The sequence below is a fragment of the Furipterus horrens genome, unplaced genomic scaffold (genome assembly GCF_987537825.1).
Source record: "Furipterus horrens unplaced genomic scaffold, mFurHor1.1.pri manual_scaffold_11, whole genome shotgun sequence".
Taxonomy (NCBI): Eukaryota; Metazoa; Chordata; class Mammalia; order Chiroptera; family Furipteridae; genus Furipterus; species Furipterus horrens.
The window spans coordinates 3,871,422-3,886,785 of record NW_028327181.1 but is presented as its reverse complement, the minus strand read 5'-3'; the positions used below and the strand labels follow the sequence as shown (position 1 = coordinate 3,886,785).

Below are 15,364 nucleotides of genomic sequence, written 5' to 3'. Positions count from 1 at the left end.
GGGCCGAGACGCCTCTGGGTGACAACTCTCAGCAGCTGCTTGCTTTCGGGGAGACTTCTGACTTAAAACTAAGGCTCTGATGGCCTGTGTCACCTACGAGGCCCCACTTACCTTCAGGCTTCGCATCGGCGGCCGCGTGGCGCATGCTCTGCAGCTGGTTCTGTGCCCTCTGCAGCCTCTGCACCGCATAAAACAGCTTTAAGAGAGAAGCAGGCCCGTTACTGCCTCGCCTACGGACACCTGCCACTGACCCGAGCCATGAAAAACGCTAGTCCCACGGAGTTCCTGTGCCATACGGGGAATGACCCCTGCAATGCCCTTCTGTGCAAGTCTTTAAAAAATAGAGCTTTCGGAAATTTTTTTAAAGAAAGAATTATTTGCTGAATTTGGTGATCAAGGAAAAAACCTTGTTAAAGAAATACATGCACCAGGCTTTTCTTGTTATAACACGGTCTTCTCAACGTCAGAGAACGCACGCTTCTGCACGAACGACGCCTCGGGGTCGGAAGTGACCCGAGTGACTGCTCGGGGCCGGGCAGAGCAGCTTTCTGCTCATGGGGAACCTCTCTGATGCCCCCCCCCCACGTTTGCAGACAGCCAGACAGCTGCCCATTCAGAAGGAAAAGCAGCTGATCTGAACTCTGTTTTCAAGGTATAAGTCTACTCAGTTTTACGAATGACTTTGAACAAAATCAAAGTAGGATTTTCTGGCCACAGTACTTTCTCTTTAAGGCAAAGTCTACGAATGTGGATGGCGGGTGTTTCAGGGCCTTTTCCTGATTTGCTTCGTTACCCCTGGAGTAGGGGACTGGGGGTGCTGTGATCAGTGGGACAGGATGACGTTCCCAGAGCCCCCGAATCTCAAGACACCCTTGAGAGATCCTGGAGGTTTTATCAGCGGGCAACGTCACAGTGAATGCTCTGTATAGTTGGGGCAGCGGGAGGTCCGCGCAGGCCAGAGGCAGTGACCAAATCCACAGAGCAGAGAACCAGGAAGGTTACCGTGGGCACCACCAGACCCTCTTACAAGAGCACTCCATCATGTCCGCAAGGGGAAACATGAGCTTCTGAAGTTCTCCTGTCTTCACATTTGAGTTATCAGAAGGAGCTATTTCTTTTCTCGTGAGCATATAAACTTTTAGGGGGATACCTGAGTCTTCTGTTCCTGCTTCTGTTGTGCAAGAAACTCTTCCCTCTCTTTTTCGACCCGCAGCTGCCTTGCGATGTGAAGCATCTGCTGGTGGTTCTGAACGGCCTCCACCTGCAGCAAGGGGGTCAGGAGCCCACAACACAGGAGGGTTTGCGGAAGAAGTCAGCACATCACATGACTCAGGCGGCCCACTTATCACTTCCCTCTGGGAAACAGTACTCCCTAGAGATGACAGTGACGCTCTGGATTCCAGGTCCTTCAAGGGTTTGGGCTACTGCCGCGGGAGATTCCCCTTCAGCCAGTGCTATTTGGGTCCGTCCTTAGACGGAAACCCAAGCCTTACTTAATCTTTATTTGCATTCCTAAGCCTTTGCAAGTGCTTAACACGTGGGGCCCGCAGCTTACAGCGTGAATTCTTGCCTTACCCTTTTCTTCAGCCGTTCAACTCTCTTAATGAGCTGATCCTTTTCTTCCTCCATGGCACTGATATCCTAGAAAAGGAGGCATTATAAGAAAAAGTATTCTTCTTAGAATTCAGCAGAGGGTTTTAGATAATTATGCATCTCTTGTTTTTATCTCTTATTATCAGAGCATTAAGGAACAAAGATCCTAGTTGGGAGGAGGGACATTTCTATTCCCCCCACCGCCAGGGTTTTTCATACACGGTAATTTATTGAGCAGCTTGGTGTTCATATAGAAAAGCAACTAAAGCAGGTTATAACGTAGCCAGGTAAAGCTGCCAGCCAGCACACTTGTGTTCTGATTCCAAATATGGGCACGTGATTTTTCAAAAATCTTCTCTAATGGGAAGTGTGCAGATCTGGAAACACAGACAGCTGCTGACCTCCTCTCTGCTGTTAAATGCCACACTATATATTCTGCCAATATTCTATCAAAATTACTTTTAAGGCTATGGTGTTTTTAAGACATAACTTTGTGTCTGGTTTTGTTAATTAACAAATTCCCTTCCTAAAAATAAAGACTTCAAAAGTAAACCACCTGTTTTTTAACCAGCTCCATAATATCCTCTAAAGGCAACAAACAAATCCTTCCTCAACTTAAAATATAATAGCCTAACCAGCACAGTAATACTAAAAGGGAAACTCTACGTGGTGGTCAGTGTTGACAGAATTGAGGAAACAGGGACCTTACTCACTATGGGTGGCATTGTATTAAAGAACAGTATCAAAAGTCTTAAAATATATGTGTATCCCTTCTAGCCCAATAATTCCACCTCTGGGAATGTGTCCAAATAACATACGAATGAAAGGTCACTGGCTTCTCTATAAGCATTCTCATAGTTACTAATTATATCCAAAATCTGGGTCATTTCCAAATATCTGAGTTGTTATTAAATAAACTATATTATAATACAATGAGAGCCATTAAAAATCACGCAAAATAATGTTTAATGACATGAGAAAAAGTCATGATACGAAATTACTTGAAAGAAGCAGATTACAGCATTTATGTACAGCATAACACCAAGAAAAAGATTTAACCGGAGTCACTAAAACGGCCATAGCAGTGATCTCTAGAGCATGGGGTTTAAGTGAATTATTTCCTACTTATTACATAATCATATTTTCTACAAAGAATATGTTCAACATACTTTGATAGTAATTAGTGAAATTAAAGTAACAGACCACATTTCACCCATTTGCTTTAGTCACATGACCTGACACAGCAGGTGGCCACCTACCCCTCTTTGTCCCTGCCACATTATAAGGAACTTACAGGTCTTTGTCCCCCACTGGATGTGACTCATTCTAATACATTCAGCAAATTCTCATTAAGAACCTGTCGTGTGCAGGGCACTGGGGACAAAGGGGTGAACCAGATATGTGGACATGGCCCTCGGCCTCACAGGGCTCAAAGATGGTTGGGAAGATAGACATTAAAGAAAGTGTAAGTGTAATGAGTGTTAAAGAACAAAAAGAATCGGGGGAGCTAATCTGTCTAGGGACTCGAGCTGCTTCCCCGAGGAAGCAGCTTCTAATGTTTCCTGACCGAATGAGAAGATAAAGGTGGCGTGGATAGCTCAGGGATTCTAAAACTACAAAACTCACGGACGTGAGCATCAGCGGGTGTTTGGGAAAGGACCGAAACGCCTGGTGAGACTGTAAAATACTTTTTGGAGAGAATCAAGTGACATGCGTCAGAAGTGCTAAAGGGCTCTCCCTCCTGGGAGCGACACGTGTCTTTCTCTCCCCCCCCTACAGGTGTGCACCTCCTAAACTCTAAGGGACCCCAGGAGACTTGCAACCAGGGGAGCCTGGGCAGTGGCAGCCTCGGGGCTAACCGGCTGAACCTGTCCCCAAGGCCCCTTTCCTCTGTGACCCCCCAGTGAGCTACAGCAGCCCCGCTCAGGCGCTCCCCTGTTGCTGCTTCTATCCTAGGCCTTGCCTTGTTTCACTGTCCCCAGCTTTAATCAACGTCTTCTCAAAAAATAAAAATAAAAAGTCCTAAAAATTTTCATGTTTTAATAATTCCATTTCTAGAAATTTCTGCTAAGGAAATAATCACAGATATGCAAAAATAAATTTATGTAGAAGATAATCACAGCATTATCTGTAACAGCAAGAAATGAAAAACAAAAAACCAAAAATGGTTACGCTATCCACACTATGGAATATTAGTTAGTCATTAAAAATCATATTGTAAAAAGAGAACAACAGGAATATAGTCATGACATGATTTAAAAAGATACAAATAATTATGGATAGCGTGATCCCAAACACAGACATACACACACACGAAGCCTCAAATGATGTACAACAAAATGTTAACAACTGAACAATTTCATTGTTTTGTTTTCTAGAACATATATCAGATATTAGAGACACAAAACGTAGCCTTTTACAATCCCTGGCAGTGATCTGTGCAGGACCTAAGGGCTCACCGTGAATTTACTGTGCTCTCCCTAACTTCTTCAGTGAAGAACCAGCGACGGTCCTATAAGAGAAAACCTGCCTCTTGCTATCACTAGCTTCCATGCAGTCTTAAGACTCAGACTGAGTTAACTAAAAGCAAAAATACCAAAACTAATATTATTCAAATAAATAAATAAAGGGGTATATTGTCTTTTCCTTACCCTTCTTATTTCTGCTGTAGAAAATCCGGATGTTTTGAGCTGCTCACATTCCTTATGCAAGGTTTTAAAGGCCTCCATCAACTCTTCATACTAAAAGAACAAATTAAAAAAATGTCAACTAATGACCATATCCAGTAGGCTTTTCTTAATCAGGTTATCTATAAATTTACTTACAGTGATTACGTAAATCAGTGGATCTCAACCTTCCTAATGCTGCGACCCTTTAATACAGTTCCTCATGTGGTGGTGACCCCCAACCATAACTAAAGCATAGTGATTAATCACAAAAACAATATGTAATTATACATGTGTTTTCCGATGGTCTTATGCGACCCTGTGAAAGGGTCATTTGACCCCCAAAGGGGTTGCAACCCACAGGTTGAGAACTGCTCCCCTAAATCATTGTAAGTCATCTCACTGATCAACAAAGTGCCTGGCAGTGCCCAGCTCAGGATCCATATCTACCCACAACTCTTAGCTAATAAATTATGCTAAAATAATTAATTTCAGGGTTTTTTCTTCTATCCACATTACCCCTATCACTGAATTGGTATTTGTGTACCAATGTCAATATTTTAATACATGATTGCAGCTGATAACTGTTTTACCTTTTCGGGCCACCTGAGAATACAGAGAGAGGAAATAAACTAGAGAGAGGAACATGTATTTGAACGTGTGCACCCTGAAATCCATTACAGATAGTTTTAAAATCCTAGTTATGTATTGAATACCTGTTTATTGGTATCAGCCACAGTTTCATCCTGAAGAAACTCATTTGGTACCTCAAGTTTTATTAAAAAACGAGCTAAATATGCTCTTTTCTTCAGTTCATTGGTCCTCTGAAGAAGCCAGTGGAGCACAGGGTAAATTACAGGTTTACTTCCGGTCACCAGACCCTGGCGAAAGGTACTCCTGCAACACACACGCACACAGGCCCAGAAGAAAACGGTGAGAAGAGGTAACATTTACGCAAAAGCCGATCTGCAATGCCCTGACTGCCTCCGTGACAATTTTAAAAAGAAAAAACGAAGGCTTTTCCCAAGTCAGCCTGTACATTAACAATAAACATAAAATTAGGGCCTTAATAGATCACTGAAATATACAGAGCGGCTCTGTTGGGACCATTAACTGGTACAGTCAGCCCTGATACCTCACTGCTGTGAGTGGGCAGGCTCAGGGTATTGTTTTTATCCGGGGTGGCAGGTGGATGATACAACGGAATGGTGGATTCGCCTGACTTTTCTGATGAGGAGGAGGAACTGACCCACGATGACTTCTGCATGACAAAGTAACATTAAAAGTTCAAGAGGACTTTGAATTGAGTGATGTTCCTAGGCCCTTGACTTCAGGAGACCAGGTACTGCCTAGGACGACTGTCTATGGCCTATGAAGGGGCAGCTATTAAAGCATAGTTTAAGGAAAACAACACATAATAAAATTAAGTGAATTGAGTAAATCTTCTTTAAATTTAAAAAAAAGCAAGCAAGCAAGCAACACGCAACCAGATTCTTACGTGTCTGTGGCATTTCCTGGAGGTCTGTATTTCAGAATTCCAAGAAGGCTTAACATCCGTTTGGCTGTCTGCTCTGGCATCTCCTCTCTGATATCAACAACTTGCTAACAAATAAAGAAATTGGAAAAATATCTTACCGTTGTGTATCTAACGAAGAACAATATTTAAACTCTCAAAGTTGTTCCACTAGAGAATAACAAGCATGGTGGTGTCTTAATAAAACAGATTAAGGATGGAGCTCCCCAGATTCCAAGTGAGGGTGCACACAGGTCAGATCAGGGTTCATACTAAGAATGTCAAGTGTAAAAACAATCTCCAGTGCAGAGGCATGAGCCGGCTTGCAATACAATAAAGCCTTTTGTAAAAGCACTTTATGCTTGGACCAAATCTGTTTATGTTCGGAAGTAGAGAAATCTTTCCTAAATAAGGGACAAGTTTTTAAGTTTTGAGCTAACAGAGAAATCTTCAAGACCATTTATGATTCCTTTACAGGCAGAAGAGCTACAAAAAAAAGCCTTATGAAAATAAAGTCCAGAGAAGTTAACTAATCTGCCCAAGGCACAGATGTTTAGAGGCAGAAACCGGCTTTCCCGCCACCCTTTCCATCACAGAGAAAGAGAAAACGCTTACCTTCGGGTCAATCTCAGCCAGAACATCACTGAGGACTTGTAACAGTTGCATTGGCTCCAGGGAATCGAATGTGATTAAATTATAGTTCTTCCTAAAAGGCTCTTTATTGAGGTTGTCCACAATGAATTTGATTTGATCACTCATAATCGGGTCTTATACCTTAAACTAAAGAGTAAAAATAGAGAAAAGAATTCCTCAATACCGATAACAGAACTTCTGGAAAAAAAATCAGTATTACGACCATAGCAAGGAGGCGTGAAAAGTCTAATTCTACGTGGAAAATGTTATTTTGTTGAAAGAAATCAGAGTGTGAAGGCTTTATTACGACCGCTGCAGCATGTACTGTTCATGTGTGATGCCAAATGTTTGGTGTTGGCATCTCGTGTGATAGCAGTTATCTGAATTACCACGGACAAATGAACAATATTACAAATTCCGCCTCTAGTTCATCTCCTCTGTTAGCTCCACAGCTTCTACCCAGGGGTAAACACTTGTTAGATTACAGGCAGAGTTCTAATTTTTTAAAATATTCGTAGCCCACGTTTTAAAATTGGGAGATATTTTTACATTAAAATCCAGTTTTCCAGTCTCTCTTGAGAGTCAGACCTGGCAACCTTGGCCCCCAGCTTTGCACACCACACCCGGCCAAGCTGAGTAGAGGCTGGCTGCCGGCTTAGGCCGGGGTACGCTCCCCTTGGTTTGCTTTGGTTTCCCTTCCTCCACTGAGCCTGGCCCTGTAGGCTCTGATTCTGCCCCTCTTGGGTAATTCAGGCCTTCACTTCCTTTCCCTTCAATAACACAACAGCCTCCCATTTTTCCAGTCTGCGCCTCTTCCATTCCAAATCATCTGCAGGCCACAAAGTCAAGTCCAAACTTCTTGGATTTCGAGAGTCTATAAGATCTAGCTCAACTTAGCCTTTCCCAACTGTACTCCCCAGCCGGTACTCTGTACCCTTTGAAACTTCAGCAGACTGAAGTGGTCACTGCTCCCTAGTTGTTCCACCTCTGCCTTCCGTTAATGGGGCTTTCTTGCCTCTAGACTGACTGTTCTCCCTTCTCCCTCTCTCCAGAGAGGCAAGCCCCAACTGGTTTCCCAGCCCTGCCTTCCGAAGGCAAGGCCCTTCAGGAAAGCTTAGGCTCCCCACCTTGTTCTGCATCAGAAATAACAGCGCCTGCCTTCCCAGGTGACCACGTGTTACCTACACGGTTCACCGACAGTCACGTTCCTACTTTATACTAGTTACTTATGTACATTTCCTCTTCTCTGCCAAACTGTAAATGCCATGAGGACGCGTCTGTGACTACTGCCATCTTTGAATACTCACTACATCTAACACGGGGGCTGCTCCCACTAGACTGAATGAATTTCTTCAGAGGCCCAAGGCCAAAGAACCCCCATAGGCGTAAGGGAGAAAGATCATAACTGTTGAAAATTGAATTCTGATTACTTAGTAGCTGAAACAGCTTCACCAAGGCTCCCAGTTTCTCCTGCGTGCAGACATCACGTGTTTAATATGTGAAGAAGCAGTAGAAATTTTGCAGGCAGGCAATCTTTTTTAACTCGTAGTTTTTTTAAATGAATTTTAAAATGAACTGCTAAAGAAAGAAATAAAAGAATTACTTCAGTGTTCCCTAACAGTTTTAACCACGAAACGGGTAGATGCCCCAAGACGTTAGCTGGGGGCATCTTGCTCTGGAATAGGCCTCTTAAATTGGGTGGGTGGAGCTGGATATTTAGAAAACATCAAAATGTGAAGGCATTCTATTTCTCTACAATTATGATAAATTTATGAACGAATAATTATTGTTTAAAATAAATCAAAAGAAAGTAGAAAGCAGAACCAATGTGTTGTATAAATTTGAGATTTTTCTAAGTTGGACAAAGAAAAAGTTTACATAAATTAAGTAAAAATCCACGTTGGAGATGCAAGCTTTCCGAAGTTAAAAGTACTTCAAGTGAACGCCCGCGTCATGACCTTCGCACACATATATTTAACTTTCAATGACTTAAAATTTAAATATATTTATAATATACACACATATGTATTTCCCTTTCAAAACAAACAAAAACCAAAACACTTGCGAACGGTCCGGGGGGAGAAGAAAGGAGCTGGGTTTCCCCGCCGGTGGTCAGGCCACCACCTTCCAGGACAAAGGGGTGCGGACCAGGTAGGTTGTCTCTGCCCGGGGGGCCCTGTGCTCCCAAATTAGCAAAAGCAATTACTCGGCGCCTTCCAGCGGGAAGCTGCCGCACTCATTCGCAGAAAGAACCCGCGGGGGTGCGGTGGGGGCAAGACTTAAAACCAGGACGCGCGCGTATCTGGCACAACCGGGGACAGGAGCGGGGCCGGCCACCCGGGAGGGTTCCCGAAAAGAGTGCCCGCCCCCCGCCCGGGCGCGGGAGCGGGGACAGGGACCCCGCATCCGATCCAGGCACCTCTGGGCTCCGCCACGATTCATCCCGCGGGGGCGCAGCCCGGATCGGCGCGAGGCCCTGCGGGGGCCGACGCCGGGTGTCGGCGCTTAACTGCAGCAGCCCCTCCGCCTGCGAGATGCCGCGGGGGGTAGCGGGGGACCGGGAAGGGAGCTTCCTCCTATCTCGGGGTTCGGGGAAGTTTCCGATCGCGCGCTGCCGGGGTTACCTCAAATTCCCTTCGCGAAACCACCTTCCCCCACCCCCAGGAGGAATTATCCTGGCTCCAGTGGGTTCCTAGACACGAGCTCCTTGGCAACGGTTGCTAGGCCGTGTTGCGTCACTTCCGGCGGGGGGGGCCGGCCCCGTTTCCGGGGACCCCCAGGCCCAGGCCGCGGAGAGTGGAGGGCAGAGAGGTGCGGGGCCCGCGTGCGGGGTCGGCTCCCGGGGTCCGGGCCTCTGCCGACAGTAGAGGTGCGGGGGTTGTTACCGCGGCGGTAATCTGCCCCGGACGTCCCGCAGTTTACGGAACATCCATTCACCGGGATGGTGGCGTCTTCGAGGCCAGCGCCCCAGGGATCGGAGTGGAGGAAGCATTTGGCCCGAGCTGCAAATTTAGGTTTTTGACACAGTATCTCCAAATTAGGTTAGACGGAGGAACAATCGTGCGGTCGCTGGCAGGATGAAAAGAAGACACATTCATCATAGAGATTTCGGCTTCTTTGCCACGTTATTTGGGCCACATAGTCTGTACCGGGAATTAATTTTTTTTTTTTTTTAATCCAGTAACTTTTTAAATATGCTGAGAGCCGAGGGGGGAGAAAGCAAATGGCCTAAGGCTCCTTTTGGCTTCTGAGAGCCTCTTTTGGGGCACTGCATACGGGAAGGAGGCCCTCCCGCAGTCTGCATGCAGGTCACATCCTGTGATTGGGGCTGAAGAGAGATGATCTTCGTGCCCAGATCACGGCGAGGCCGGGAAGTTACAGAACAGAGACCCCACTGCACCCAATGGCTTGGGGAGACCTCAGTTGGTAAATGGTATTTGGAACCACCACCCCCCTCCCCACAGACTGGAGATCCCTGAACTTTGTGATGTCAGTGAAGAAGACGAGGGGAAAAGAAATAATGAAATTCCTCACACCCTGAAAACGTAGTTGCATGCTTAAACATCTTGGAAGAAACCAACTACAGATTTAGCATCAGACGTACAAACGCAACTAAACAAGTCCCACATTATGCATCTCCTATGTGCCCGGCATGATGCTGGCTGCTGGGGGTGCGGTCGGTGGAAGGTAGGAACTACCTGGCCCCTGCCCCCAGGGAGCTAACAGTCTAGTGTAGGAAGAGAGACAATTGAACAGGCAACATTTGTACAACTATGGTAAGTGAGGTAAGAAAAGGGCTCAGTGATGGGGAGCCCAGAGGAAGGGTCCCACGTTTATTTGGGGCTGAAAGGGCTGTACTATCAGGAGAGGTTCCATCAAACAAAGTAATGTTGAAGGATCAGTAAAAAACCGGCAAACTGGAAAAGGGAGAGTTTGTCCGGCAGAAGGAACACAAACACTCCAAGATGGGGCCATGGCTGGCTACCTTCTTTCTGGCTGTTGAACCACCGAATGAAAGAACTTGGAGAGAAAACTAAGAGCGGTCCCAGCTCACAGAGGCTCACTACCAGGAGGAGGCAACATTCAAAACTTTAAAAGTCAAACAACTGATATCACAGTGGGAGAAACAGTAGAAGATTCATACAAGGGGTGACCGATTTAGTTAATCTTGTTGGGTGGGTGAGGTGGTTCTCCTGGCAGCCTGGATTTGAACCTGGGATCTGCCACTGTGTGCTCCCGCCTCTCTGAGCTTTACGCGTCTATAAACTGCGGCTATACTAACGCCTTTCTCCAAAGGGGTGATGTGAAGATGGTGTTGATACAGGTAAAGTGATTAGAACAATGCTTGCCATTGGAAGAGCTGAAAACATCTTACCCTTTTTCCCCTTATTTTTAAAAAATGAGATGGTTGGAGTTGCTCCTTCTGCAGAGCCTGCAGACGTAGGCTACAGACAGGTGAGAGCGGCTCATCTAGGAGTTGCTGCTGTTACGGAACCGCTATCCTTTTTGGCTACGAGGATACACTCCTATGTAAATTCAAGGAAGCAATGGAATCCACTCTTGGCACTCAAACTCGAATGGATTTTATGCTTAATGTCTTTGCTCTGGAACACAGGAAAGAATTTGGAGCTCAGAGCCTGAGATACTGAGCAGCATATATTCCAAATTGAAGCAAAAGAGAGAGCCACAGAGAAGCCTGCAAATACTGGGTCCCTGCCCATCTATGGGGCCGAGACACAGTCCCCAGAGGGACCTGCTTCCACCCACTGATTCGTTTAAGATAAAAAGATTCAATGAGGGGTCCAAGAAGAACCTCTCGGCAACAGTTTCACAACAGTGAAGGCATGGCTGATTATATCTCAAGTCAGCCACCCACGTGAAGACTTTTTTTTTCTTAGCTGCTATCTTAAGTCTTCCTTGTAAAACCCAAAGACGCCTCTTGCCTGAAATATATTTGACGTTTTTAATAGGTGAGTGGAAGTCCTAGTCATAGGAGACAGCCTTTCAGAAAGATTCCTGTTCCTGCCCTGACTCTCTTTGTTTAATAGATCTGTTAAGATATAATTCACATACATACAGTTCACCCATTTAAAGTAGACAAGTCAGTTGCTTTTAGGATATTCACAGAGTTGTACAACCATCACCACTATCTAATCCCAGAACGTTTTTGTTACCCCCAAAAGAAAACCCTGTTCCCTTTAGTGCTCATCTGCTAGTTTGCAATAAAAACAAACAAGAATCTTACTTCCCAGCCTCTGGCAACCACTAATCTACTTTTCTTCTCTATGGATTTGCCTTTTCTGGACATTTTCTATAAATGGAATCATAAAATATGTGGCTCTTTGCATCTGGCTTCTTTCACTTAGTATGACATTTTCAGGGTTCACCCATGTTGTAGCATGAGTCACTACTTCCTTTCTTTTTATGGCGGGATAATACTTCATTGTATGGATTTTTGTTCACCCACTGATCTGTTGCTGAAAATTTGGGTCGCTTCCACATAATGAACAATGCTGCTGTACACATCCACGTACCAACTCCACTCTTATGGAGAGAGCACTTCCATTGGCTAAGTCAGGTGAGCAGGGTGCGTACCTCAGAGATATGGGTACGTGCGGGAGGGCAGGTCTCCATCCATTCTTGGGTTTGTCTTTCCTTTCCCTTCTTGTTAGTGTCGTTCTCTTGGGTGCTCATGGTTGTAGACTACAGAACCCAAGAGGTGGGTTCTTTCGCAGTTTTTGGCTGTAACAACAGGCTGTTGTTGAAACCTACTCATCCCTCCTACCAAAACACTAAAATTCCCAACCTGCTTCTCAGCCAAAGCCCTCTGATAAGAAAATGATGTTACGAGGAAGTGTCCTTTAAATGTCCACTGGCCTCCACTGGAGGCAGGTTGGGGAGAGGAGGGAGGAGGGGACAGACAAGAAGCTGCCCTTTCTAATTCCCTTACTGAATGCCGTAGGTATTGTGAGAACTTCTGGTTATTCAGAGAGGGAAAAAATCACTTCTGGTAAAGTATATTTTCAGACTCAGTTTAGTATAAGAAAATCAATAAGGAGAGGGATTATCGTTTCATGCAATTGTGAAGAGCAAGGATTTTACTACCTTCAGGTACGGCTTGATCTAGGAATTCAGTGACATCATCTTGACATTCTTTCTCCCTCCGTCTCTCTGCCTCTCATCCCCACTTTCCTCTCAATGGGCTGCCAGTAGCAGGAGGCTTACATTCTTCCATCTTAGCAGCCTCGATGAAAGCACAACCTTTTCTTCAATAGTTCCAGCTAATTCCCAGGGCACGCTTTCATTGGTCTGAAGTGTGTCAGACCGTTCTTGAACCAACTGCTCTGACTCTGATGGACATAGTGATAGACTAGAGGGGGGTGACCCCCAAAAAGGAAGGGCGGCATTCTGTTAGCGGAGGTAGAGATGTTACGCAAACAAGAACAGATGTCATGTCCCATACAGGCAGTCAGGACAGGTGGTTCCATCTCAAAAGCCGGACAAGCAAAACCAGAAGAAGGAATGAGCCTGTACTTAATTGTGGGAAGTATCTGTATCAATGTGAACTTTCTCCCCAACTTTCTACCAACAGCTTATCTTCTTCTGCAATGAAGTCTCCCATCGTGGGCCAAATGAGATCTTGGGATGATAGCAGACCCTCCAGGTCCCCACGGAAACTCTGAGGGAGCCACGGACCTAGTGTCTCCAGCCCCTTCTCATTTCAGAACTTCCAAACAAGAACGTTTCTGTGCAGAGTACACAGAAGCCAAGCTAGTTTTCTGTTTTTGGTATTAAATTTAGACCTTTCATCCTGACGGGGAGATATTTCTGGATTCTGCACGAGCATTCAGCAAATGCCAGTTTTCAAGATGCTATCCCATCTGGGGCTACTCTGCACACTGGCACTTCATCTCAGTCTTTTAACGTGCAGAAAAATGACCCAGACGCAGGCACGAATTCAGAAGTGGGTTATCCTGTTATCCACTAATTGTCACTGAATGCCTGAGCCATCTAGGTTACTTAGAGGTGAAAGAAACTAAATTTATACGGGAACCTGAATTCAGCTTTGCAGGTATCCTACATTGTCTCTGCCCTGGCGATTTAATCTTGTGCATATGTAGTAGCAGAAAGTGCTTTCCTAAAAGGTAAGAAACGGGTCAGTAATATGTGAAACATTCAACTAAATGGATGACATTAAATGTGTGCTTGGTGCTAAGTTTTTGTCAAATGGTTTTTTTAAAATGGGTTTTGTGAGATTCATGAGCAGTGTAGAGGAGTGAAGTGATATGCAGTTCGTATTTGGATTGAAAAATAGGATGGATAGAAAAATAGGATGCAACTTACATTCTTACTGGGCTCAAATGATAATCATATCGTCCCTTACGGGGGCTCACTGCGTGCCATTCCCCTCCTCTTAAAACCATCTGCATGGCCTTGAGTTTTGCAGGTTGAAACCAGAAGCTGTACTTTGTCAAGGTCTGAAGTCTTTGGAGGAGATTATACCGGTTGTCCTCAAGGGGGAGCAGAGGGAGGAGTTCCTTCTAAAGACGAAGATAGAGATGCTAAGACCGGGAAAGGGACAAAGGTTAATGCCAGGGCAGCTCCTAAGGAGGTGAAATACCCCCCGGAGGCCCACACCGTGAGTCCAGTGGTTCCCACTGTGGCCGAAGCTTTCCTTGTCCCAGGCCTGACGTGGAAGCATTAATGCCATTGGACTGGAGAGGACCAGGCAGCCTGGGATGATGGGTGGGTGACCAAGCAGTCACCAGGATGGGCCATTCACAGAAGATTCCAAGGGACCCTCTGAAGCGTTGTCACTGCAGAAGAGCCCAGGGGCCTGGCATCCCCCAGGATGGAAGTGAAGGCGAGATTTCCAGGAGTGACAGGATGGGGCTCAGAGCTGGATTTCAGTTGATTGTAAAATCATAGACTTCCTCTGGCAAATCGGAGTTCTCAGCTGACATGGATAACCTCCGTATCCGTCGGAGTGCCGGCATGATAAAGCCAGCAGACTCTGGGCAGTTGGGGGGGAGCTTATAAAGGACTGTTTGTAAAGCTGTGGGCAAGGTTTGAGGAAGCCAACAAGGGGCCCACAACAAAGGCAGCCGTTGCCGCCCTGAGCCTGGAGCAGCCAGAGGAGAACAGGGGCTGGAAGCTGGGAGACGGAGCCCCTGCATGGAGAAGGCCGCCTCCTAGGACCCTTTGGGTGCTGCTACCCTTGACCCCACATCCTCCCACCCTCTCATCTGCTGGCTGGCTTCCCATCAGCTAAACCCAACAGGGTGCCAAAGGGGCAGGCAACCCTTGAACTCACCCAATGCAGGCTGGCCTCCCGGGGAAGAAAATGACAGAATGGGGATCTGGGAGGGCAGACCGAAGGAATCATACATTGAGTTATGTGTTGACTTATACAATCAAAAGGAGGGGCAGTAAGGCCGTGTGAAGCCAACAGAGCCACTGCTGTGTCTCTAAGCTGCCCTGGCTCTGTGGCCGGAGCTCCTCACACCACGTGGGGCTGGGCCCAACTCCACGGCAGCGCGCCGCCCGCGCCGGCACCGTCTCATGCAGTCTTCGCAGCAAGGCTGCGAGGGCAGCATTGTTTGCTTCCATTTTATAATTCAGGAAACCGCAGTCTGGAGTTAATAGACGGCTCCCAGTCACATAGCCAGCAGCTCGCTGAGTCAAGATTCAAACACAGGGCCCTGATCTGTGTGGCTCAGCAGGTCGGCCATCGTCCGGCAGAGTGAAAGGTGGCCAGTTCGATTCCCGGTCAGGGCACATGCCTGGTCGGGGCATATATTAGAGACAACCAATGGATGTTTCTCTCTCCCATCCATGTTTCTCTCCCTCTCTCTAAAAATAAATAAGTAAAATCTTTAAAAAATAAAGAGATTCAAACACAGGTCTGCCTGATCCCAAAGCCATTTTCAACAACCTCGACACTGGCTCAGCAGAGTCT

At 46.1% G+C, this 15,364-nt stretch overlaps 1 protein-coding gene and 1 long non-coding RNA gene across 2 annotated transcripts in view; one reads left to right on the top strand and one right to left on the bottom strand.

Moving 5' to 3' along the window:
• IFT81 (intraflagellar transport 81) overlaps positions 1 to 9,180 on the bottom strand; it is a 45,151-nt gene extending 35,971 nt beyond the window's left edge. The window contains exons 1-8 of the mRNA XM_090291366.1: positions 9,030 to 9,180; positions 6,388 to 6,552; positions 5,758 to 5,861; positions 4,976 to 5,156; positions 4,245 to 4,334; positions 1,576 to 1,641; positions 1,151 to 1,261; positions 112 to 196 (exon numbers count right to left, since the gene is read on the bottom strand). Of these exons, the coding sequence (XP_090147492.1) occupies positions 112 to 196; positions 1,151 to 1,261; positions 1,576 to 1,641; positions 4,245 to 4,334; positions 4,976 to 5,156; positions 5,758 to 5,861; positions 6,388 to 6,531 (781 nt within the window). The 5' untranslated portion in view covers positions 6,532 to 6,552; positions 9,030 to 9,180. The remainder of the gene's footprint in view (positions 1 to 111; positions 197 to 1,150; positions 1,262 to 1,575; positions 1,642 to 4,244; positions 4,335 to 4,975; positions 5,157 to 5,757; positions 5,862 to 6,387; positions 6,553 to 9,029) is intronic.
• Positions 9,181 to 9,187: 7 nt separating this feature from the next.
• On the top strand, positions 9,188 to 14,856 carry LOC149996783 (uncharacterized). Its single transcript, XR_016514040.1, has 3 exons — positions 9,188 to 11,375; positions 12,998 to 13,550; positions 13,853 to 14,856. It is a non-coding gene; the product is annotated as an uncharacterized LOC149996783 (long non-coding RNA).
• Positions 14,857 to 15,364: the final 508 nt, after the last annotated feature.